Source organism: Engraulis encrasicolus, chromosome 24, assembly GCF_034702125.1.
Source record: "Engraulis encrasicolus isolate BLACKSEA-1 chromosome 24, IST_EnEncr_1.0, whole genome shotgun sequence".
NCBI classification, from domain to species: Eukaryota; Metazoa; Chordata; class Actinopteri; order Clupeiformes; family Engraulidae; genus Engraulis; species Engraulis encrasicolus.
In genome coordinates, this window is record NC_085880.1 from 34,980,581 (window position 1) to 35,004,372 (window position 23,792).

Below are 23,792 nucleotides of genomic sequence, written 5' to 3' on the forward strand. Positions count from 1 at the left end.
ATATGAAATATGCCATATTTTGTAAAAGAATCTTAGAAATTACATTTGCAATACAATGGAAGTTATATTCAGGTCTGTTTTAAGGTGGCTGCATTCAATATAGGCCTAGAGTGCAGGGGGAAATCCTAGTTTGTGTTAATTGTACGGCCCTCTAAGGACTTTCACGGCCCCCAGAGTAATTTGAAGTAGCCCTTCAAATGAAAAAGGTTCCCTACCCCTGCAGTAGAGTATTACAGAAAGCACATCCTAACTACATTTAGTAATCTTATCTTATATTTTGAACATTGAAAATCTTATCTTGAGTTGGGAATCCCAAGTAAGCGGTCTAAACATATGCAATTGATTTTGATGTCTGTTACCAACAACAAGCACCGTAACAACAGTAATAATACAACTTGTGTTACTGTTAGTGTTACTGTTGTGTCCTGTTACTGTGGTATTGTGGTATTACCCCCCCACCACCACCACCCACACAAAAGATAGGAAAACAAAAAAAAATCAAACACACACACACACACACGGGTCCAATGATTTTAATGACATTGACATTTACTGAAGTTTGAAAGTTTTGATTGTTCTGCGGGGAGCAAGTGCAAAAGAATTAATTGAAACACAATGCATGCTTCATCATCTCATCTTTTTAACCATTTCCCGCATGGCCATGCTTTTGCTTCCTTGTGCTCCAGTCGGCTTTCTGAGCATGAAAGTGTAACCGTGTAGTGAAAAACTGGACGAAAAGATGGTCAGAGAGAGTAGAGAGAGAGAGGTTCCATTGGCCCATTGTTTCCGGGTTCTTTTATTGGGGGGGAAATCCCCCTTTAGGCAGACCAAGGCAGACCTGAGGACTGTCCTATTCAATGCTAGGAGCATTATGACACGCCCCTTTAGGCAGACCGGAACCTGGTCGTGTTAGGTGCCCATAGAAACCTATTATGTTGGCATATCTCTATATACTTAAAGAATCTCTGAGATGGTGTTTCAAACCATGACAGGTTGGTAAATGGATGTACTGCATGACATGCTCTGCTTGACTTACAAGTGTCAGTAGAAGATTCTCTTTACCAGCAAAGTGGTCTTCACTGGCCCTAAACAGCTGATGCCTTTTCAAAAAGTTCCCAGCAGACATCTGTGGAGAACACCAAGCAGCCTTCCTTGAATTCTTTCAGAGCTGTGAGCGAACTTCCAGTCTTCTTCGTAGTGATCTAGCTGATGGCAGAGGTTGATTTTGGGCAATAAGCAGATCGTATCCAGTAGCACCACACGCTAAATATAATTGTAGGCCTTTTTTGATCGTTTCAGCTGACCATTTTGTCCCCCGTGTACTTGCTTGGCTGAGTTTGTAAAGCTGATTTGTATTGAAGACACCTGAAATATTTGCTTCAAGTTGTTTTCTCTGCTTGATAGCCTTCAGCTTCTCTTTCCTTTCTTTAATAAGAGCCCGCTGGAGTGAGGATACCTGGTTCTTCAAGGTGTTCAGTTGTTTGTCCAAGTTTGTCATCTCCTTGCTGACATTCTCCCTGCCCGCTGTCTCCCTGCTGACCGTCTCCCTGTTGGCTGTCTCACTGCTGGCCCTCTCCCTGCTGGCCGTCTCACTGCTGGCTGTCTCCCCGCTTACAGCTTTGTTAGTGCATGCATTGTCCATCAGATTGAACTGGTCACGGTCAACTTGAATATCTGAAATAGAATGAGGATAAAAGAACACTCACACTCGTTAAATGTGGAAACATGTAAGCAAGCCAACTAGACATGGCTTGAGTTTAGACACATCAGTTCAGTATTGTTTACAGAGAGTGAGAAAGATATATCAGTCATGGTCAGACTTTTTTCTTTACGTTTGTAATTGTAAACATTAGTAAACATTAACAAAATGAATAATTTTGATTAGCCTATAGCATTGCCACTTTTACTGGAAATAAATACCTACATATAAAATAAAGCAAGAATTTATATCATCCAATAAAATGTTATTTATCTGCACGTTACATCAACTTTGTAGCTGCATGGAGTGCAAAACTCCTGTCATTATGGGAAAACCTCATTTCAAATTGAGTAACTTCAATCAGTTCTCACTTGCCATTGAACATAATTACCTGTTTGAACTGATGTAGAATTATGGCTTTCTGTAGAACAATAAGAATGGTCAACATGTACCGGTAGGCCTATCTGTAGGCCTACAGGTAGGCCTATCTGTTCCTGCGCACCAGGACACAGTTCATCTTCGGTCCTACACTTGATGGGTCTCCAAGGGCACTTTCGTCGTGTGAAGGTGAACTCTGTTGGGACTGCATTTGGTCTGAGTTTCCTTAGGCCATCAGCTCTGCCACTCTCGTATTGTTTTTCATCAAAGTGATCCTAAAAGGAAAATAATAGTAACTTTTTAAATGAATTAATGGAAGTAAATAAATTGTGGATAAATGAAAAATGTATTCACAAAGGCCAGCAATTCTTGTATTCTAATCAGATTTCACAAACACGTGCATGAAACAAACTTTCTAATGTCCTAGTAATGTTCTAGTGGCCAAGTAATACACACAAGTAGTTTTCGTAGTTTAAGCGAAATACATCATAATAAAACTATATAGGATGAGGCAAAGAACGAAGTAGTTCAAAGCCTAAAAGAGGGAAATGGAATTTACCTCACACAACACGGAGCAATCTGTAGCACTCCAATTCTTCCTTCTGACTTTACTCTCCCATAACTTCCTCCTTTTTAAATCACGGGGGAAACGGTGTAGTTTTTTACCCTGACCCGGTCTTACACTACAGGCATATGCACAGCAGTATGGCATAATAATAATTTAAGTGTGTAGTTTAATTGATGTGTTAAATTTAATTCTATATCGGATCGGATGGCTCGCTGGTTATGTTTACTCTTACTGTAGCTAACATGGCGCTGACGAAACACGTGACCAGTCCAGAACCAATCAGCATAGCCTGATATCTCAAACGTTCGAACCCAATAGTTGGCCAACCAGAGACGGTTTAAATGAATAGAGAATCTTTGGGCCAACCTAAAAATATCTTCAATCAATCAAACTTACGTATATAACACATTATCCTACATAATTGCCATTCAATTGGCTAAGATTAGAGAAGGAGAAAATAAAATAAAAAATACATTGTGCAGATGGTAGACATCACCAGGCAGATGAGAATGAAGCTGTTTTTTTTAATGGGTTTTTATTTTCTTTAAACAGATACTGTTGGGGCAGAGTTCATTTGGAGATGAAGCTGGATCCAGAATTTTGCAGCATAATGACTAAATGCTATTTCACCATGACTAGATCTTCTACCAGGATCTTGTACGTACCAGAGACGGTTTAGGACAGTCCTGTATCAACTGCTTGTACCATCCTGACACCTAGTGGTGGTGCCTGAACTCGTTCCTGCAAGAAGTGCGCACTCCTGACCAAAATAAATGCATTGGAAAGTAATGCATGGATTCCTGGGTAGTTGAGTCATAGCAATCGATTAGCATGTACATTTTCACACATTACTGCATTACGTAGGTGTTGTATATCTCTTTTAACAAAAGGAGGATATTTGAGAAACAATGGTCTAATTGCCCAGTTGCGCAGTGTGTTTCCATTGGATGTTTCAGTTGCGCGTCTTCCAACCTTGATATCGGTATAGAATAACAAATGATCGACATGCCCTCGTGCCAACAGAATCGCGACTATTTCTGAAATGTGGGCGAGGCCTGGAATATTACCCAATCAAACGTGTTTCTGTCTTTTACTAGGTTGCCACTTGTCTAATCTGATTGGTCTATCTTTGGGCCAGGAGGGCTTAATCGTCTTCTTTACAGTGGAGCAGCCATTTTGCGAATGTCTTGTCGGGCGCCATATCTAGAGAAGAAATTGAGCACATCGAAAATGATTAAATTTCTGTTTGTTTCACCCTCCGTCTCCAATATTTCACCAAGACAGCAGTCATCCGACGGGATATTGACAGAGATGGGGTATCAAAGCTGTGTTTACAGCGTTAAAACATCAGCATTGAAATGAGAGGATAATGTCTGTTTACTGTCTCATTGTTGAGACGTGTAACCGTGAGTTTTTTCAGACTATAACAATCCTTCATCATCTCTCACGAGCCAACGTCTCCTTTGAGTGACTGAATGCAACTCACTCTTGTTGCGGAGAAGGGCATTTCCGTTTCCAACCATCATGGCTTCTGTCAGCCTTTTCTCCAGTCCCCCTACCCCTGTTCTTGACAAAAACATGACAGACTCTGAACTGGCAGGGGATGAAAGGTCGAGTAACATTCTTATCTGAACATTCTTCTGTACAGGTTCATTTCTACATCCTAAGTAACTGTTATTCTTTTCCTAACCTCGAGCATCTAGCGTAAAGGACAATTGCGCCGTTTTGTGGGTTTTGGTGAGAACAGGCCTTTCCCTCTCCGTACAATAACCATCTTCTCGTGCATGCCATTTACTTTTGCTAATGCTGCAGTGGTAGCGATAGCGACTGTGCAATTTTCCCTTCGACATAAGATAAAGGCCGTTCCATTAGGCTACAACAACGCCCTTTTCATGTCAACAGTGTGCCGTGAAAGTGCCTTTGAAAGAGGTCCAGCTAAATGTAGCCTATTGTCAAGCTCAGGACAACCCGTTGCAAGGTGGCGGTACCGAAAAGCTCATATTTTATTTGCAACAGAATGTACTGAGGGGAAAATGGGAAAAATAACGTTCAGGCATTAAACTGGCTTGTTATCTTTAAGGCATTTGAATATTAATATGGTGATGGTGGCGTCGACGACGGGACCCCGCCCTTTCACATGTTTTGGCTCCCCCCTCCGGCTGCTCTTGCTCCAGCACAGAACAGCCACTGTTCTTGCTGTTCTGCTCTCGTGCAGCAGGATCCCATGACTGGACATTGCATGGCTGGGTGTTGTCGCCTGTATGCCACTGCTGTTGACATGGTAAATACAACAGGGCAGAGGTCACTGAACTAAATTAGTTTTTTTACGAGTCAAATTCAAAATAGTAATGGGCGTTGCTTGATTATACCAAATTGACGACTTCTGGAGTTATCAATACGCGACTTTGTTAATACTCTAAAGTTGACAGTTAAATGAAAGAGGCCTTTTCTCAACAAAACCAGCATTTCTCTTCAACACACATTTTAGATGAAAATTTCGTTTTCTTTTTTTCCCCCATCTATTTTTTTAAAACCCCTTTAACTTTTTAAGTTTACTTCACATCATCTCTACCTTGTTTACAGAGATCAAGTATGCATGCCAGTACATCATGATTGATGCGTGATTTTGCCATTTGTTTTGAATAGCTGTGCTGAGACTGAGGTAATGTGCTGTGTGTACAGATGGGAGTGTATAAGCCTTGTGTCACTGTTGAATACAGTAGCACCCGTTGCAGTAGCAGTGTTGATTACTGTAAGGACCCCGTACATTGCATTTGCAGTATTGAATACAGAAATGTCCTTTGCAGTATTGAGTTTAATAGTGGCCCAATCATTGGAGGTATTGAATGCAGTAGCGCCCATACATAGTATTGAATAGAGTGAGGTCCGTGCATTAACATTTAGTTGTGTCAGCATCAGAATACACACACACTTGTCCTTGGTGTTCTTTAGAGCAGCCACCCAGTCAGTAGAGCGTGCCACCCTGTAGGAGTGACTGGTCTGTTAAGGCCCATGAGACTGAGTCATGTTGACTTAGCTGTTTCAAAGTTCAGTTCATATCCTCTGTCCACCCATTGGCCCATCTGAAGTCTCCATAACAACCCCCCTTCCCAACAGCTTCTGTCCCATGTTGCTATTCATGTGCTGTGCAATCAGTTCAGCTGGTCCAACACCCCCCTCCACCACCACCACCACCACCCCCACTTCCTCAACACAGTCAGTGTGAGTTGTTGGATGTCAGATGTCAAAACAACAGTGGCAATCCACCAAAAATTTCATGTCCATGGTTGGCCCCAGCCCCAGTCCATGCTCCCCACTCCCCCACAATCTTGACAAGAGAGCGCCAGTTAGCCATGAACTAATGCCTGACAAGAAATCATTCACAGTAGACCACCGAAACTGCAAGAGTCTGCGTCAACTTGATTTGTTGGAATGCACAAGTATGCTAGTCCCCCCACAGCCCCACCCTCATATGTGGCCCTGAATTTGCCAAAGTACTAAGTTGTTATAAGCTGTTCATGACAAGGACATTTCATGATGAGGACTGTTTGCCTGCTAGAAGTTCCCCTCAGTAATTCTTCACTAGAATAAAGAGAGCAGTATATTACACTTAACTGACTCTTTTATCCAAAGAAACATTAATTTGTCAGGATATTGGTTACATTCCCTGGAGCAATGTGGGGTTAGGTGCCTTGCTCAAGGGCTCTTCAGCCATGGAGGGAGGAAAGGGATTGGTTAGGGTGGGGATTGAGCCTTGTCACCCTGTGATCCACTGTCCAACTACCTTAACCACTAAACCACGGCTGCCCCAAACAGAGCTGGACAGCGTAGCAGCAATCTGCATGCTGTAGTACACAGTCACACTTGCAGTAGCCATCTTCTTTAATTTGCCATCTTCTTTAATCTCAAATTCAGAATACCATTTTGAAGTTAAGAATATTTCCTACTATTAGTTTTATTGTTTCTAATTTCACTAGGAGAGGCAGTCCAGTTTCAGGAACTTATTAGGTGCTGCAAGAAGTGAGCACATTCACTGTCCAACTGGACATGACACTGGCGGAGCTATACTTACATATCCTGTTGGCCCTTTACTACTTCCTGTGAACTCACAGTGTATTGTGTTGGATCAAGACGGTGTGCAAATATCTCCATAGCCCTACATGTTTACTCCCTGGCCTTAATGTGTACACAAAAGGCCAATCCGTCCCACCCACTCACTTACCCAGTGACAGATAACGATGGCCCTTGTCGAGTCATTACATACTAGTCATGCTACCCTGCTCCCACAAACACTCCCTCACACATCTGAGCTGTCCAAACAAGTTTTCATGAGAACTGTTAATTATGGTACATAAAGCCGTCGAACTGAATAGTTGGAGAGAAGTAGAACGATTACATGTTTCGCAAGTAATAAGATTAGTTGAAAGAGACAGATCCAGTGACTGCCTTTGTGGTTAAACACATCAACTTCCTCCCAAGTAAATGCCTCCCTCTAAGGTAGCCCTTTCATGCAGATGGGATAACCCGCAAGCCCATTCACTATTTGCTTAAAAAGCACCCAGTAAGCAGCGCTGGATTAACACACAGCCTAGATATGGCTGCAGCCTAGGGGCCCCCGATTGACCAAAAGTTTAAAAAAAAATCCAGAATTGTTACAAGATGCAATATTGAAAAATGAATCTATAATGTAGATTACAGTTTTAAATCTTGATAAAACTCTCTTTACAGCTGGCAGATATGTTATCCTTAATTCCTATCTTGTAATTATAGCACTTTCTTTGTAATTTCGTCAAGACACCATCTTAATCTGCCCCTTGTGTGTAAGACAAAGCCCCTGTTATAAATTGGCTGTTACCAGGATGGCAATGAGCAAGTCGTAATGTATGGCCCTGTGCATGTCATAGTAGTGTAGTACTCTGGTAGTAAAGTTTTTTTCAGTGTCCATTACAGTATTGCGCTGTTGAAACGGCGTGTGTTAAGGAGCTACCTAGGTATATCATAACGTTGCTATGACATTGCCAAGAGACCTGGTCATTATCATTTTGATAATAAGGTGACAAGAGAGGTACTGCATGAAATGATTGCAGGACTGTCTAGTGCAGAGGAGCATTTCTCCACGTGTCATGAGGCTTATAGTGAGCAGTACCTCAGTAGGAACGAAGCAACAGGTTTAACCACAAGAGAGGGGGTGTAACAAAAAGTCAACATTTTCGCTCAATTCAGTTGGAGGTAGTTTCACTGACATTTTTGTTACAAGCTACAGGCAGTGTTAAATTCACCTGAACAATTGTGTTTGCTGTCTTTGCTTTGGATAATTGGTTGTGTCTGTCTGTCTGCCAGTATCCAAAAATCTCTACTGTATGATCCATTCATAAGTATATTGCTAAAAAACCTAAACTTTATAGTCCTACAACTCCACGTCAATTAGACAATGGTGAAATCAGACTGTGAAATTATATTCTCCTATGTCACTACGGAAGGTTTTTCAACTGGAACATTTCCTGAATTGATATTGATATATGAATAGGATTTTAGTGTTCCCTTTATTTTTTTAACTTAAGATTTTTTTTATCGTAAGTATTATTGTAAATAATAAGTATTGTTGTCTTTATCATATTATTGTCTTCTTATTCCTTGTGAAGGGAGGACGGTGAATTGGAGGACGGCGAAATCGATGACGAGGGGATCAGCATAGAGGAGGAGAGCAAGGAGGCGGTTAAGGAGGAGCACGGAGGAGAGAAGGAGAAAGAAAAAGAGAAGGAACGAGAGAAGACAGAGAAAGATAGAGACAAGGAGAAGGAGGAGAAGGTGCACAGCAGACACTCCGGCAAGAGGCGTCACCGCTCCAGGGAGCGCTCTCAGAGGAGGTCCAAGAAGAGGAGACGCGAGAAGAAGGTGCATGTCCATTTTTTAAAAACAAAATATTTGTTTTTTGAGGCTTTTTAGCCTTTATTTTATTTGGATAGTACATTGAAGATTTTATTTACATTTTTCGGCTTTGTTTAATACAATTTTTGATTTTGCATCCAGCTCCAGTGTGCGACTCCTTTCTTCCTTTTATCATACTGCTCTTGGAATTACGCACCGAGCGATACGCACAGGATAAGACATTGGCGCGGACGCCACCCCACCATTACTATTCATTTTTTTAAAACAAAATATTTGTTTTTTGAGGCTTTTTAGCCTTTATTTTATTTGGATAGTACATTGAAGATAGAGAAATAGGAGAGAGAGATGGGGCAGGCTGGACTTGAACCTGGGTCCCCATGCAAGACACACCACAGCTGCCCCCAAAAAGATGCATTTACCTCATGATAATCCCTGATGACTTTCATTATGAGAACTTGTAATATACCATGAATCATATAATACTGTATATAACTTTATAAAGAGCTCTTTTTCTAAACGGTATCAGAGCTATTAACCCAAAACTTGAAATCAGGTCAAGGGTTATATTTTCCCACCTGTTGTCAGTAAATAATCTTTTCCCCTCCACTCTTTACCAGCCATAATTTTTGGGGTGTCAAACTGGCACGAATGACTGCTCAGAGATGGTGCCATGTAGATTTATGTACATGGTGACAGCTGGGGTAATGGGGCTCCTCACAATGTCCTGTCCTGTCCTTTCCATCCCCCCTCCAACTCTCTCCACACACACACACACACACACACACACACACACACACACACACACACACACACACACACACACACACACACACACACTCTCTCTCTCTCTCTCTCTCTCTCTCTCTCTCTCTCTCTCTCTCTCTCTCTCTCTCTCTCTCTCTCTCTCTCTCTCTCTCTCTCTCCTACAGCACCACTCCCCATCCAGCAGTTCTAGTTCCGACAGCTATGACTCTGAGTACGAGCGGCCAGAGAGGAGGAGGGGCAAGAAGAGCGCCGGAGCCTACAGGGACCGAGACAGAGACTACGACAGCTCCTTCTCACAGGTTAGACTGCCAGCTACTGTACATAAGCATCTTTTAGCTAGCTAGCCAGCCAGTCAGCATATCCCTTTGTGCTTGCAAGTTACCACAGGTCAGTGCAGCCAGTAGTGCTGATACGATCGAATGAGGTACTTTTTATTGTTACAAAGAGGCCATCAAAACTCCTGATAAGGGAAAATAGCAAAAAACATTTTTTACTGAGGTTGTTGCTTAAAATCTGCAACAAATCCCCCCTTCTGGTTTTCCGATAAATCCGCACCCTGACTGTATGTATGTGTGTGTCTGTGCATTTCTTCGTCCTCTGTGCGTTCAGCATGGGCGGGAGCCTGCCGGGGGCCACGGGAAGGGCCCGCGCGGCTCTCAGCACAAGAGCAGCGACGTGGACAAGTACAGCGACTACAGTGACTATGATGAGGACGACGACTACGATGAGGACATGGGCCAGTACCGGCACGGAAAGGGCCCCGGCTCGCCCGGAGGCGGCAAGGGAGGAGGGGGCAAGGATGGCAAGAGGCAGGGCATGAAGGGACAGCAGAGGCAGCAGTGTAAGCGTAATTAATTGATCTTGCATGCACAATCCTATCTATGACATTTTATTCTTGGGCTCAGATTTAAGGTGGCACAAGTACAATCACAACTAATGCTCATAAATGAATTAGTAATTGGTCATTTATATACTGCAATGAATATGCTTCTTAGATCATCCGCTGAAAACAAAAAAAAGTCCATGCAATAGTGGCATTAGCTGTGGTTGCATCACCCTGCCACATGCTACTACAAAAGTGGCACTGACCCACCTGTTTCCTAATGGCTTTCTTGTGTGTGTTTGTGCGTTTGCAGATGGCAGCCCGCGGGGGCGTGGGCGTGGTGGCAGCATGGGCAGAGGCAGAGGGGCGATGGCCAAGGGCAAGAAGCAGAAGGGCAAGACCTGGGGCAGGGGGAAGGGCCGTGGGCAAGAGCAGTCACCCGAGTCAGGCGCCAAGACACCCAGACAGCCCCCCGCCGGCACTGAGGGACAGGTCTGACTTTCTGACTTTAAAAAAATATTTATTTTATGGGCTTTTTGTGCCTTTATTGATGAATGGTAAATCATCTACCGTAATAGAAGAACCTGGAGGCCTAATTTTCTTAATTAAATGACACCAATGGGATATCTATTAGCAGGTTTACGACGTCCTGTAGGATAACTTAGCCAGGAGTATTACTTAATTGTGTACTTGGAATACCCTCCAGGTGAGGTGAAGTTGAATAACACAGGTGATCTACTGTATGTCAGAGCCATGGAATTCAGATCTGTGACAACCGGGGTACAGGAAGTCGGTTGGTGACTTGATTCACATAGATTTAAATAGTTCTAGGCATCGGATTTCTTTTCACTAGAGACTATCACAAAACCACTACATATAACAAGCAAAGATGACGTGAAATGAACTGAAATGAATGACATTAACCTTAACTGCATTTTCTATGTTGGACGCTCACTTCCTGGAACTATTTCAGAACCATTGTCAATGGCACTATAGCCCCTTTTCGACTAGCCCTGTTAGAACGGGGCTGCGCACTGCTGGGGCGTGGTTTCGTTTTCTTTTTGCATTTACTCCACCCATACACACCCATCATCAGCTCAAACAGGGCTCAAACAGGGATGATTATAGAATCGCGAAAGACGTGGTTCGAGGCGTGCGGAGCTGAGTTCCACTAGGCTACATGTTGCCTGTGTTAGGATTTACCGGCATGTGCAAACACCTATCCCCACCCACGCACTTTAAAAATCAACATCGCTTTTCTGTCGGCAGTTTTTACAGTAGACAGAGAAAATTTGCTCAAGCAATTATCATGTTCTTTAAAGTAGCCTAACTCCAGTCCTTGGCCAAGGAGTTATATTATTAGCCTATTAGGCTATTATTTTAAAATCACGCTATTTCCAAAGCTCCACGCCTCCTCCTTGTGAGAAGTCGGGTTTTTTTTACCACCATGCAAAATAGGGCACACTAAAGTAGCCCTTTTCATTGCACATATCTTCATATACGAACCTGCAGAGGGATGGCGAATTTGCTGTTATCAAATTAAATGTAAAAATGAAAATTTCGAATGAAAAAGACAACTGTGGTTTATTCGAGGGAACAAAGAACACAGCCATGACAAAAAAGATTTCCTCTCTATCCGGCTGGAGAACAACGCCATTGTTTACTTGAAGTGGCGACCGCTTAAAGTTAAATAACTTTGGATTTAAAGAACATAAACACGTGCCGTAAAAACCTGTAAAAAGCTAAGAATCTCAGCTTTTGAACAAACCCTAACACATGTCTGTAGGTCTAGGTTAAGGTGATCGCTGGCTGTTCGGAAAAAATGACGAGATAAAAAAAAATGGTTGGAAAGCGCTATTTTTTCGCTTGAAACAGCGGCCGCTTAAAGTTATGTAACTTTGGATTGAAAGAACATAAAAACGTTCCGTGAAAACCTGTAAAAAGCTAAGAATCTCAGCTTTCGAACAAGCCCTAACACATCTGTAGGTCTAGGTTAAGGAGATTGCTGTCTGTTCGAAAACAAAATGACGAGGTAAAAAAAAATGGTTGGAAAGCGCTATTTTTTCACTTGAAACAGCGGCCGCTTAAAGTTATATAACTTTGGATTGAAAGAACATAAAAACGTTCCTTAAAAAACCTGTGAAAAGCTAAGATTCGCAGCTTTCGAACAAGCCCAAACACATGTCTATGGGTCTAAGAGAAGGAGATCGCTGGTTATATTTAGTCCTATATAGGTCCTATTGTTTAGATTAGGGCTTAGATTCACCATGGCGTGAAAGCACGGTGTTGTCGCGGCTAGTTGCAGCAGCTGATCATACGGCCCAGTTCTAGTCCCTGTTGTATGGAAATGCGTGCGAGACAGCACCATCGACCCCCCGTCAAGTTTCATGAATATTTATAAAGCCCGCACCGGAACGCGGAACCCAATGGAAAAAAGACTTATGTTGCTGTGTCTCACTATGTTTCGGTGCGTATGGCATATTGGTTGCGCACTGAAACATAGTGCTCGAAGTGCGACACCTGAGACACAATATGTGTGTCAAGGGCTTCATGATCCGCCATCTTTGTGTAAAAATGGCAGAGGTGGAAAGAGTACTAAAATTTTGTACTCAAGTACAAGTACTGTTACTCTGTTGAAAATGTACTCAAGTACGAGTAAATTTAGGCCTACCAGTCACAAAAAACACTCAAGTAAAAAGTAAATAATTTAAAATGTACTTTTAGTAAAAGTATAAAGTTACTTTTTTAACAATCAGCGTTTTCTGCCTCTACGTAGATGTGCAAGGGGTGCACTGGGTTAGAGGAAGAACAGCTAATGTTGATCTCCTCTGAGTTAAGTGAATCTCCATCGTCAGCCTCCATGTCAGCCATCATCGTTTGAGTGAGAGACAGGTCGCACGTGCCTGGCTCTTGCCCGACCTGTAGTTCCGTGAAGCTTTGTGAGCTCCACTACTAGGTCTGGGAGCATGTAGCAGGATTCCATTTCTCCAGTCAAAAAATAATCGGAGCATTATTTGCTTCAATATCAACAAATTCTTTCAAAACCATTTTCTGTTGATCTTTTAAGAGTCGATATAGTCTATAATATGTCCTGTGACTCTTCAATGTGAGCTGCCAGTGATATTGAAGTGATAAATGCTCGGCATTATTTTTTGAGTACAGAAATTGAATCCTGCCACATGCTCCCAGACCGATGTGTGTGTTTGGAGTGCCACCAGGGGGCTCCAGAGCACACACATGGAGGTCTGGTAGGAACTAGGCTAGGTCGCACGCGCCATCTTTATAAACTAGGCTAGAATTCTAGAGTTTTTTTACTCAGTAACGCTTGTGCTGTAAAATGTACCGAAGTACATTACTCGAAAGAAAATGTACTTAAGTAAAAGTAAAATTACAAATTTTAAAAAGTAGTTTAAAAAGTACAAGTACAAAAAAAAGCTACTCAATTACAGTAACGCGAGTAAAGTAATTAGTTACTTTCCACCTCTGAAAAATTGATTCTTTGTAACTCCTGCTAAATCTTACTTCCATGGCTCCGGTGTATGTTTCAGGAAGGGAAGAGCCCTGCTCCCGGCTTCCAGAAGAAGCGTCCAATCATGACTCAGGAGTTCATCAACCAGCACACGGTCGAGCACAACGGCCGCTACATCTGCAAATACTTCCTGGAGGGCCGCTGCATCAAAGTAAGTCCTTCACTTGTCAAAGAGGATAGCTAGTCAAGACTTAATTGTCTGATGACGGCAGCCATGGCCTAATGGTGTGGGATTATGGGCTTTAGACCAGAGGGTTTCAGGTTCGAATCCCACCCTTCCACCCCCTACCACACTCCATGGCTGAGGTGCCCTTGAGCAAGGCATCAAACCCCACACTGCTCCAGGGACTGTAACCTATACTCTGTAAAAAATAACTTATTAAGTCACTTTGGATAAAAGTGGTAGCTAAGTGTAATGTAATGTAATGTAATGCAATCATTATGTTCCGCACCATGAGCCACTGGTGAATGAAGTATTATGCCTCGTTCAGACCAAGAGCGAACTACGCTGCCTATTAGCGGCGGTAGCAGAAAAAGTTTCGCCTTGAATTTGCTGTATTCGCTCTGGACGCCACATTGACATGTTTGATTTAGCTAATAACGGCTCTGGCTTGACAGCCTGGGACATTCATTGATATGCACATTCCAATTGTTTTTTTGCCGAAACGCGTCATAGCTCATTACCATAAGATTAGCTGTTTTATTATCGTTAAAATTCGCTCTGGTTGCTCAGGAAGCTTCGCCCCTGGCGAATTCGCTCTGGTAGCGCTGTTCACGCACCCTCCATAGAGAAATAATGACTTCCGTTGCTCCGTTCGCGTTGGTCGCTCCTAATCTCAACAAGGCATTATATCTTCATGAAAGGTCCAAATGGCAGGTCAATAACAGTGTAACGGAAAAGCACAGCAACATTGACAGTGTAATGGGTGTTAGGTCTCTGCCCTATGTCTCTGTGTGTTCATAACACTGTGCTGTAGTGCTGTATCAGTTGAGCTTTAAATAAAGTTCCAAAGAAAAATATGACAACCCCCAGCCTTCTTGGTGTGTGTGTCGCTGTGCACATGCTTTGTGTGTGTGTGTGTGTGTGTGTGTGTGTGTGTGTGTGTGTGTGTGTGTGTGTGTGTGTGTGTGTGCGTGCGTGCGTGCGTGCGTGCGTGCGTGCGCGTGCGCGTGTCTCATTGGCTGACATACAATGACCCACTCCACTTGGTCTCACTCTTGTCTTCTCCCTCAGGGTGACCAGTGTAAGTTTGATCATGAGAACGTGGTTCCGGATAAGAAGAAGGAGCTGTGTAAGTTCTACCTGCAGGGCTTCTGCAGCAAAGGAGACAACTGCATCTACATGCACAATATCCTTCCAACACCGTCTTAATCCACAGATTTCCACAGAGTTGTACAGTCATAGCATTTTGTTACAGAGGCCTAGTTTTCAGATCCCCAGTATTGACTGTATGTCAAAGTTGTTTCTATTTTCCATGTAAGTGATGTAGTGCTAGTGTAGTGTAGTGTGGTGTAGGTGTAGGTGCCTCTTGTTGTTGTCTCGTTGTGTGTAGTCCTTGACCACGTCTGCACAGGAGTACCCCTGCAAGTTCTTCCACACGGGAGCCAAGTGTTACCAGGGAGACAGCTGCAAATTCTCCCATGATGCCCTGACGGAGGTCACACAGGAGATCCTGGATAAGGTAGGGGACGCGTGTGCGCACACACACACACACACACACACACACACACACACACACGTACGCGTACACACACGCGTACACACACGTACACACACACGTACAAACACACGTACACACACACGTTTTTTGCAGCAAACAAGCACTTACTAACCAGGGGTGCATTTCTCAACAGCGTTGTTGCTACCTTCAGTTAACAGCTTACTTGTTTACTATTTAATTTCCCATAGCTATGTAATTACCCATAACCTACTAAGTTGGGAACTGGTTAGCATAGAAACGGTGCTTTCACGAAACAGGGCCGTCTTCTTTTACCTTGTGTTTAGCATGTGCTGCAGGCCATGAGGAGACATATATGCTTAAATTAGTAAAGATAAATAAAGTTAAAGAAATACATATAATTTGTACTACTTTATTATTGGCCTTTGACTCAATTTTGTGAGCAATGTTGGTGGGTGACGACATGATTGGCTCCTAATTTTCCGATAAAATGATAGGGAAAATGTATCCACTGCTGATCCAAGTTCTCCTGATGAAAGTGTTAGTATGATAAAATGTCCCAATAAAATCTTACAGTAGCAATGCCCAAAAGTGTTGCTGAGGTGGTCTTTAGATCAGAGGGTTGCAGGTTTGAATCTCACACTTACCTCTCCCTTACATCTCCGTCCATGGCTGAATTGCCCTTGAACAAGGCACTTAACTCCACGTTGCTCCAGTTACTGTAACTAATACCTTGTAACAGTAAGTCGCTTTGGATGAAAGCGTTATCTAAATATAATGTAATGTAAATATAATGTCTTCTCTCTCTCCATGTGATCTCCAGATCGTGACAGCGGAGGAGGAGAATGCAGATGAGGATGAGATGGAGCTTGAGGACCTGCGTAAGCAGGGCATCACCCCGCTGCCCAAGCCGCCTCCTGGGGTCGGCCTGCTGCCCACGCCCGCCTCGCACAGCCCCCCACAGGGCGGCGGCAAAAAGATCCCCTCCCTCTTCGAGATCAAGGTGCAGCCCACCATCGACCTGGCGCAGAAGATCGGCCTCGGGTACGTCTCTTTTCATTGGGTCGACTCCACTCCATTATCCTAACTCTCGTCCTCCCTTGTGCTTGTGCTTGTGCCTTGTGATGATGTCGCATGACGTCATTGATGACAGAACTTTAATTCAATGTCTCGCAAAAAGCGCAATTTAGAGGTCAGTTTCTCATTTGTGATCGAGATGTTGGATGAGAAAAAGTCCCCCAAAAAGTTGTTGTGGCTAGGCTGACACCAGGGAGGCGGAGGCAGGGCATCAGCGAAGCTCGAGGCCACAAGCACAGGTCAAGGTCAGGAGCTAGGATAATGGAAGGAACGCAGTCAGAGATTCTTTAAGTATAGAGATATGCCATTGTAATAGGTTGCTATGGGCACCTAACATGACCAGGTTCCGGTCTGCCTAAAGGGGGTGTCATAATGCTCCTAGCATTGAATAGAACAGTCCTTAGGTCTGCCTAGGTCTGCCTAATAGAACCAGGAAACAATGGGCCAATGGAACCTCTCTCTCTCTACTCTCTCTGACGCAGTGTTGGCACAGTGTATCTTGGCTTGCTGTCTGTCTGTCACTGTATGCCACTGTTTATCTATGAAGATTTTCATTCACTCAGTTTATGTAATCGGAAAAGTTTAGTGGTAAAAAAAAAAAGAGTAGACTACTTTTATTAAGTAAATGTTCTCAACTCTCCTGTCATCTTTTATTTCTTTCCAGTGGCAACCAGCAAGGTTTCAACAACAGCTACTCTCCGAACGGAGAAGAGGGCCAGGCGGCGGCACCCCCTCTACCCCCCCAGCCGGGCTCACCAGGCCCCATGGGTGGTCCACCGCCCCCTCTGCCCCCCAACCCCCCAGGCCAGCAACAGCAGCAGCAGCAGCAGCCGCCGCAGCAGCAGCAGCAGGGCCCTCCTCCCGGATTCGGGCAGGGCCCTCCGCCCCCCATGCCTCCCGGCGGCCCTCCTCCAAACCAGCCCCCGCCTCCGTTCCCTGGCAACTTGCTGATGCCCCCCCGGCCGGGCGTCCCCTTCCCCCCCATGCTGGACATGGCCATGGCCATGAACATGAACATGCCCCCCAACTTCAACATGAACATGAACATGAACGTGCCCTTCCCCGCGCTGGGACAGAACCCTGCAGAGTTCTTCAGTAACTTCTTTGGCAACCAGAACTCCGGGCCTGGAGGTAAGGCTTTGGGGTTGCCATGATGGATTCTTAAGTCTCATGTGCTAGTTCTATTGCCTTCCATTCAGATAGTCAGATTGACTTGAGCAAAAATAAGTCTTATGCCGGAAATATTTATGAATGTATGATCTGCAGTATGTTGAAAAGTTTTGTTAAAAACGAACTTTAATTTGTCAGGATTAAAGCAACTGTGTTAATCGTTTTTGTACTTGGCATATAGGAATCTTGTTAGTACAACCTACTCTGTTCAGTAGCCTTACAATAAGTTCTGTTACTTTTCATCCCATTGTATTCCCCCTTTGCTCCCCACCTCCTGTCCTCCTCTCTCTCTCTCTCTCTCTCTCTCTCTCTCTCTCTCTCTTCCTCTCCCTCTCCCTCTCTCCTCTTGGCCTCCTTCTCTCTTCTCTGTCCTCTCTCTCTCTCTCTCTCTCTCTCTCTCTCTCCTCCCCTCTCTCCTCCTCTCTCCCTCTCTCTCCTTCTCTCTCTCTTTCTCTCCCTCTCTCCTCCTCTCGCCTTCTCCTCCTCTCTGCTACCCTCCTCCTGTCCTCCATTTCTCTCTCTCCTCCCCTCTCTCTCCCTCTCTCCTCCTTTCTCCCTCTCTCTCTCTCTCTTCCCCTCCCTCCCTCCTCCTCTCTCCTCTCTCCTCCTCTCTCCACTTGTTGTAGATGATGGCCACTCAGGTCCTCCGGGTGGTGCTGATGCTGCGCTGCAGTTCCAGGCGGTTCAGAAGGCCCTCTTCCTACATCTCACTCAGCAGCAGCAGCAGCAACAGCAACAACAGCAGCAGCAGCAGCAGCAGCAGCAGCAGCAGCAGCAGCAGCAACACTTCCAGCAGCAGCAACAACAAAAACAACAGCAACAGGTATGTGCGCGTGTGCCTCCTCACGTATAGTTTAGGACCGAAACTAACTAAACTTTAGGTATAGTAGCCAGTAGTTTCATATATATTTTTTATTTTAAAAGCCCTTCTAGGGACGGGCATTGGAAATTAGCCAAGGCTAAAATGCTATGATGCTATTCTGTTGGGATTGTATAGCCTGCATGATGTGTATCTGTCTCTCTCAAATAAACCTAACTGAACTGAACTGATATTAGTTTTATTGTACATGCGTTCCTATGTATATTAATGTGTGCACTTTATGTTGATGCTTGAAATCTCATTGTTCTTGAATACTGACAATAGGCTTTCCCTTCTATTCTATTCTATTCTATTCTATTCTATTCTATTCTATTCTATTCTTTTCTAACAGCAGCAGCAGCAGGGCGAGACACAGAGGACAGAGGGACCGGGCTCTGGCTCTGACAGCAAGGACAAAGGTATGTTAGCATTTCCTTATCAACCCAGTAAGACGTGGAAATGCATCTGTGGGTATTTCACTTTAAGATCGGCTGCAGCATCTATGTGTAGTTGAGTTCAGCGCCATTGACACTTCTGTTACATTTTTGATGAAGGACGTTCAGTCCGAAACGTTGTGCGAATAAATATTTTGGGAGCATTCAACAGTGCTGCGGACCTTTACTTTCTTCACATTTTTGTTTGACCCATTAGGTCGAAGTGGGCTAATATGAATGTCATACACTGGGGCAAAGGAAATCCTTAAATGTGTGTATTGATATATACGTATGATGCATACATGTTATGTTAATGCTGCTAGACAACTTAATTGACCGTGCACAGATTATGTATGTCATGTATGACTAATGTTCTTGGTGAGTTTTTACACAATACTGCCCTCTTGTGGGTCATGAATAAAACTGTCCAGTAAATAATTTTAGACCCCAGCCCAGTACTTGGACAAATGGATCACTGACAAACTCATTGTCACTCAAGGGAACAAAACTAAGTACCTAACATGTAATTTAATTGAAACCTCTGTTCAATTAATGATGATGATGCTCAATAATGCAACACTGTTTGGAAATTAGTACAGATAATTATTGAGACAATGCAATCAAATGTGAGCCATAAACAAATATAAAGATGGTCTAACAACATAATTTGTGTGTGTGTGTGTGTGTGTGTGTGTGTGTGTGTGTGTGTGTGTGTGTGTGTGTGTGTGTGTGTGTGTGTGTGTGTGTGTGTGTGTGTGTGTGTGTGTGTGTGTGTGTGTGTGTGTGTGTGTGTGTGTGTGTGTGTGTGTGTGACTTTTTTGCCAGGCTGTATATAAAAAGTAGATTTTCTTATTGATACTGTATTTGTCATGAATGCTAATTTCTAAACATTCCCTTTTCAGAGGAGCCTCCGTCCACCACCAACTGGTACTCGAGTGACGAGGAGGAGGACGGGGGAGGCAGTGTCTCGTCCATCTTGAAGTCTCTCAAGAAGCAGAACGAGCTGCTCAAGAACCAGCAGCAGCAACAAGCCCCGCAGCAACAGGCCCAGCAGCCCAAACCTCCCCAGGACCCCCGGCTGCAGAAGGGACCCCCCAGCGACCCCCGGGTCAAACCGGACCCCCGCCACCGGCCCCCGGCCTCTGCCACCGGCGCCACAGATCCCCGCAAGTCGGACTCGGACCACGCGGCAGTCCACGACCCTCGCCTGTCCCGCGACCCCCGCAAGCTGCTCAAAGCGCCCGAGTCTTCATCATCATCATCGTCGTCAGGAGGGGTGCCACCATCTCCCCGCTCGGATGGCCACCGTCACCCCAGCGGAGGAGGGTCATCGTCGGGTCGAAGGTTATCGGTTGAAGGTTTGTTTTTTATTACCTTTCTAAATCGTTCTTTCTTTTTTAAAAGATCAACTAATTTATTATCGTTATCACTATTATCATTATTGTTATCATTGATTTTTTTCTTAAATCTTTTTGCTATCATTTTTATGGATTTATTATTTGTATGTTTTTGTCACAATCGTTTTGAGACCGTGGCAAATGGTGACATTGCACTAAATCATCTTCTTGTTTTTTTTCTTTTTCTTCTTCTCTTCGTCGTCTTCTCTTTTTCTTCTTTTTTCCTCTGCTTCTGTTTCTTCTTCTTCTTCTTCTTCTCCAGGTCGTCGGGGGGGCGACGAGGAGGAGGAGGGCGAGCGGAGGCTGCGTGACCGCGCCGTCATCATCCCGCTGGACCCCGCCGTTTCCACGCTGCGCGACCCCCGCTGCCAGCTCAAGCAGTTCAGCCACATCCGCGTGGACCTGCGGCTGCAGCGGCCGGCCTTCGCCAGCAGCGTGGTGTGGGCGCCCGAGGACCTCATCCCCCTGCTGGTGCCGCGCCAGGACCCCTCCATCAACTTGCCCCTGCCTCCGCTCATCGCCGACGCCCAGGCCCAGCTGCATCGCAGCCTCAGCGGAGGAGGCTCTGGGGCATCCGGACCTCTGTCAGACTCGCACATCGTCACCTCTCCGACGTTGCCCTCGGCACCGCCGGATCTGAGGCTAGCGGCCGCCCGGCTGAAGGAGGGCGGCATGATGGGCCGGATGGGTGTCGGTGGTGTGGTGGCGCGGTCGGGTCTGGACGGCAAAGCGAGCCTGGAGAAGCCACTGGACCCGCGGACTCTCAAGGACCCGCGCATGGGACGCTCCACCAGCCTGGACTCCACGTCCCCCTCTAAGCCGCCCGCACTGAAGGACTCCACGTCACCAGGCGGCGCCTTCTTGGACCCGCGGCTCCTCAGAGGGACAGCTGGGGCTTCCTCCTCCGTCACCTCCCCGACCGCCTCCTCCACCACCCCGCCTCCTCTCCCGCCCCTGGGTGGTGGTGGCAGGGCAGAACCCGACAGACTGCCCCCATTCGCCCTGGGGGGCATTGGGCTGTACGACTCTCGTGGCGCAACCTCTGAGCCCCCAAAGGTCGTCGTCAAGGAGACACAGGGGTCTACGACGACGACATCGTCACGTAAGTCGGGGATTCTGAAGCGGCTGCAGAGATGCAACAGCAGCAGTGCTGGCAGCCCCCCGCCACCCCAGCTCTCGCCCCCACACCTGTCGGAGAACGAGGGGGACAACGGGGACAGCTCTCCCCCTGACAGCTCCTCGCCCGTCGGGACAGGCACGGGAGCCTACGCTACCGCCCCCACCATCACCCCCTCCATCAGCACCATCGCCGCTACCTCTAGCCCAGTCACCTCCTCCCCGGCCCCCGCCGTGCACAACCTCCCCATCCAGGCCCTCGCCGGACTCATACGGCCCCCGTACGTGGACCCTCGGCAGGCCCGGCCGCCCAGCCTCACCCCTGGAGGAGCAGCGGAGGACCAGGGGGAGAAGAAGAAGGAAAAGGAGAAGGAGAAGGAGAAGGAGGAAGAAAAGAAGAGAGAGGAAGGAGTGCAAGAGAAGGAGGTGGAAAGGGAAGAGAAGAGGGAGGGGGAGGGGGAGTCTGGAGAGCAGCAGACGCCACAGAAGATGCAGGAGGAAGACGAGCGGATGGAGGAAGAGGCGGATGAGGAGCTGCATCATCAGCAGCAACCAGAGGAGGAGGAGGAAGAAGGGAAGGAGGTGGACAGACCACTAAAAGACGTTTTTAAGACTTTCGATCCCACTGCTTCCCCCTTCTGTCAATGAGGTGCGAGTGCGGTTCGGCTTAAGACTCCACTACCCCCCCTGGTGGACACGGTGAACTCTGTACATAATCTGTACGTCTCCAGACCTCCACCCTGTCTCACCCACACACTGCACTCCTACCTAGATGTGTCTCTTTTTAAACATGATATATTTATTTATTTTGTATTGTACATATTCATCGTATTATGATCTTTTGATTTTTTTTCTCTTGTGTGGTGAGTGGCAGGTGAAAACACTATCAGTTTTAGCCTGTTGTAACTGTCTGCAAAGCTTGCATTTGCAATGACCCACGTCAGCCTGACATGGCCTCTCTCCCTCTCTTGACAGAATGGCATTTAGTCTCACTATAAAATATAAAAATATATACTACAAGATTTAAGAAAAAAAAAAATACACATTTCTTTTAACAGTCATGAAAGATTTTGCACAAAATATACATACCCATTGAATAAAAGATTGTCGTTCTCCTGAGGTAGTAGATGTATACATGTACAAAAACAGAACAGTCTCTGCTAGTTTTCAGTTGTTGATTGTAGTAAAACAGTCAGCCGTGGGGTTACTAAAATCAAGACAGAAAGAAATCTGCCCCCTTGAAATCCTTTTGGTGAAAATGTGTCTCATGGCAGGCAGACAGGGCTGTTTTAAACTATTTGGGGGCCCTAGGCAAAGAGGGACTTGGAAGGCCCTTTTTTCTGTTTAAACTTTCCTTCAAGTTGAAGAGGCAGGAGAAGATCTTACAATCGTCGAAACGTTGCTTTGCCATGAACACATGTTCAGAAAGGATTTCAAGTATGCTGACGTCTGTCAATCTGAAGAGTTTTGTTTCAAAATGACTTCAATATCTTTTTTTTACTTTTGCATTCTATTATTGGAAATGACTGTTCAGATGTCCGTTCTTCTATGTGTGAATCTGGGCATTCAAATATTTTGAGAACATACTTGTAAGGTCAGTTAAGCCTACATAAAATGCATTTTGCAATGCAATGCCGAATACAAAAATACTAATTTCCCAAAATGTTCCAAAATGGATACAAGTCATTTTGCAGCCAAGCTCTTCATTATTCAGTGAAACAGAAGGGTAAACAAACAAACTGTTATTTTTTTTACTCAGAAACAAAACTATATGTTACATTTTATTGTTTAAATCATTTATGTATGGCCATGCGAAGGAGGGAAAATAGATGATTTCACATAATCATAAATACAGATGTTTTTCAAAAAGATAAAATGACACAAAATTCAGATGAGCTTCATATTCCATGACTATATCATCAGAGCCCACCACTCTGCAGCTACTAAGGGTGTGGTGTGTGTGTGCCCGTGCGTGCGTGCGTGTGCGTGCGTGTGTGTGTGTGTGTGTGTGTGCGTGCGTGCGTGCGTGCGTGTGTGTGTGTGTGTGTGTGTGTTAATTTACCAAGTGAATGAGGATGAGGAACACAACACAGTCTTGCAGAGTTAAATAAACATGTAGAGTTAAATTCAACACAAATCGAGCTCAGTTACCTGCACAGAGTTTTCTTGTTTCAAACAGAATGCTGTTAGTATTCGGTTTAAAGCAAGTTCCAGATTATCCATTTATATGTGAAAAACAGAATTGTGCAACTGGAATATTTCCAGAATGCGGCCACATTCGGAGTGAATGACGGTTTTGCTCACAAATCGAATACTGCCACCATTCCATTTAAAATCTGAATATTCCTCACATCTAACTGCAGTCATCACATTGGGAAAACTCTAAATGTTTAATTACTCCAGAATTTA

The 23,792-nt window shown here is 44.9% G+C and overlaps 2 protein-coding genes across 3 annotated transcripts; one reads left to right on the forward strand and one right to left on the reverse strand.

Annotated features, from left to right (window-relative positions):
* Nucleotides 1-974: 974 nt before the first annotated feature.
* On the reverse strand, nucleotides 975-2,947 carry LOC134440789 (THAP domain-containing protein 1-like). Its single transcript, XM_063190927.1, has 3 exons — nucleotides 2,637-2,947; nucleotides 2,091-2,352; nucleotides 975-1,674 (listed from the first exon to the last, which is right to left on the reverse strand). The coding sequence occupies exons 1-3, from the start codon at nucleotides 2,787-2,789 to the stop codon at nucleotides 1,163-1,165; spliced, it is 927 nt and encodes a 308-aa protein (XP_063046997.1). The 5' UTR covers nucleotides 2,790-2,947; the 3' UTR covers nucleotides 975-1,162.
* Nucleotides 2,948-3,219: 272 nt separating this feature from the next.
* Nucleotides 3,220-23,596, forward strand: LOC134441590 (zinc finger CCCH domain-containing protein 6). Of its 2 annotated transcripts, none has more exons than XM_063191965.1 (14): nucleotides 3,220-4,255; nucleotides 8,288-8,540; nucleotides 9,464-9,598; nucleotides 9,909-10,140; nucleotides 10,436-10,614; nucleotides 13,671-13,802; nucleotides 14,886-15,000; nucleotides 15,224-15,333; nucleotides 16,154-16,374; nucleotides 17,072-17,538; nucleotides 18,204-18,400; nucleotides 18,789-18,855; nucleotides 19,773-20,228; nucleotides 20,530-23,596. In XM_063191965.1, the coding sequence occupies exons 1-14, from the start codon at nucleotides 4,170-4,172 to the stop codon at nucleotides 22,029-22,031; spliced, it is 4,152 nt and encodes a 1,383-aa protein (XP_063048035.1). In that variant the 5' UTR covers nucleotides 3,220-4,169; the 3' UTR covers nucleotides 22,032-23,596. The 2 variants fall into 2 exon arrangements, with proteins under 2 accessions (XP_063048035.1, XP_063048036.1); XM_063191966.1 differs by having other exon boundaries at nucleotides 18,792-18,855.
* The last annotated feature ends 196 nt before the right edge of the window (nucleotides 23,597-23,792 follow it).

Coding starts and splice junctions, on each gene's coding strand:
- LOC134440789 (XM_063190927.1), bottom strand. CDS start 2,789: ATGCCATACTGCTGTGCATATGCCTGTAGTGTAAGACCGGGTCAGGGT. Junction 2,353..2,636: donor ATTGCTCCGTGTTGTGTGAG/GTAAATTCCATT, acceptor TTTTCCTTTTAG/GATCACTTTGATGAAAAACA. Junction 1,675..2,090: donor TTCTACATCAGTTCAAACAG/GTAATTATGTTC, acceptor ATTCTATTTCAG/ATATTCAAGTTGACCGTGAC.
- LOC134441590 (XM_063191965.1), top strand. CDS start 4,170: ATGGCTTCTGTCAGCCTTTTCTCCAGTCCCCCTACCCCTGTTCTTGAC. Junction 15,334..16,153: donor CACAGGAGATCCTGGATAAG/GTAGGGGACGCG, acceptor TGTGATCTCCAG/ATCGTGACAGCGGAGGAGGA. Junction 20,229..20,529: donor TCGAAGGTTATCGGTTGAAG/GTTTGTTTTTTA, acceptor CTTCTTCTCCAG/GTCGTCGGGGGGGCGACGAG.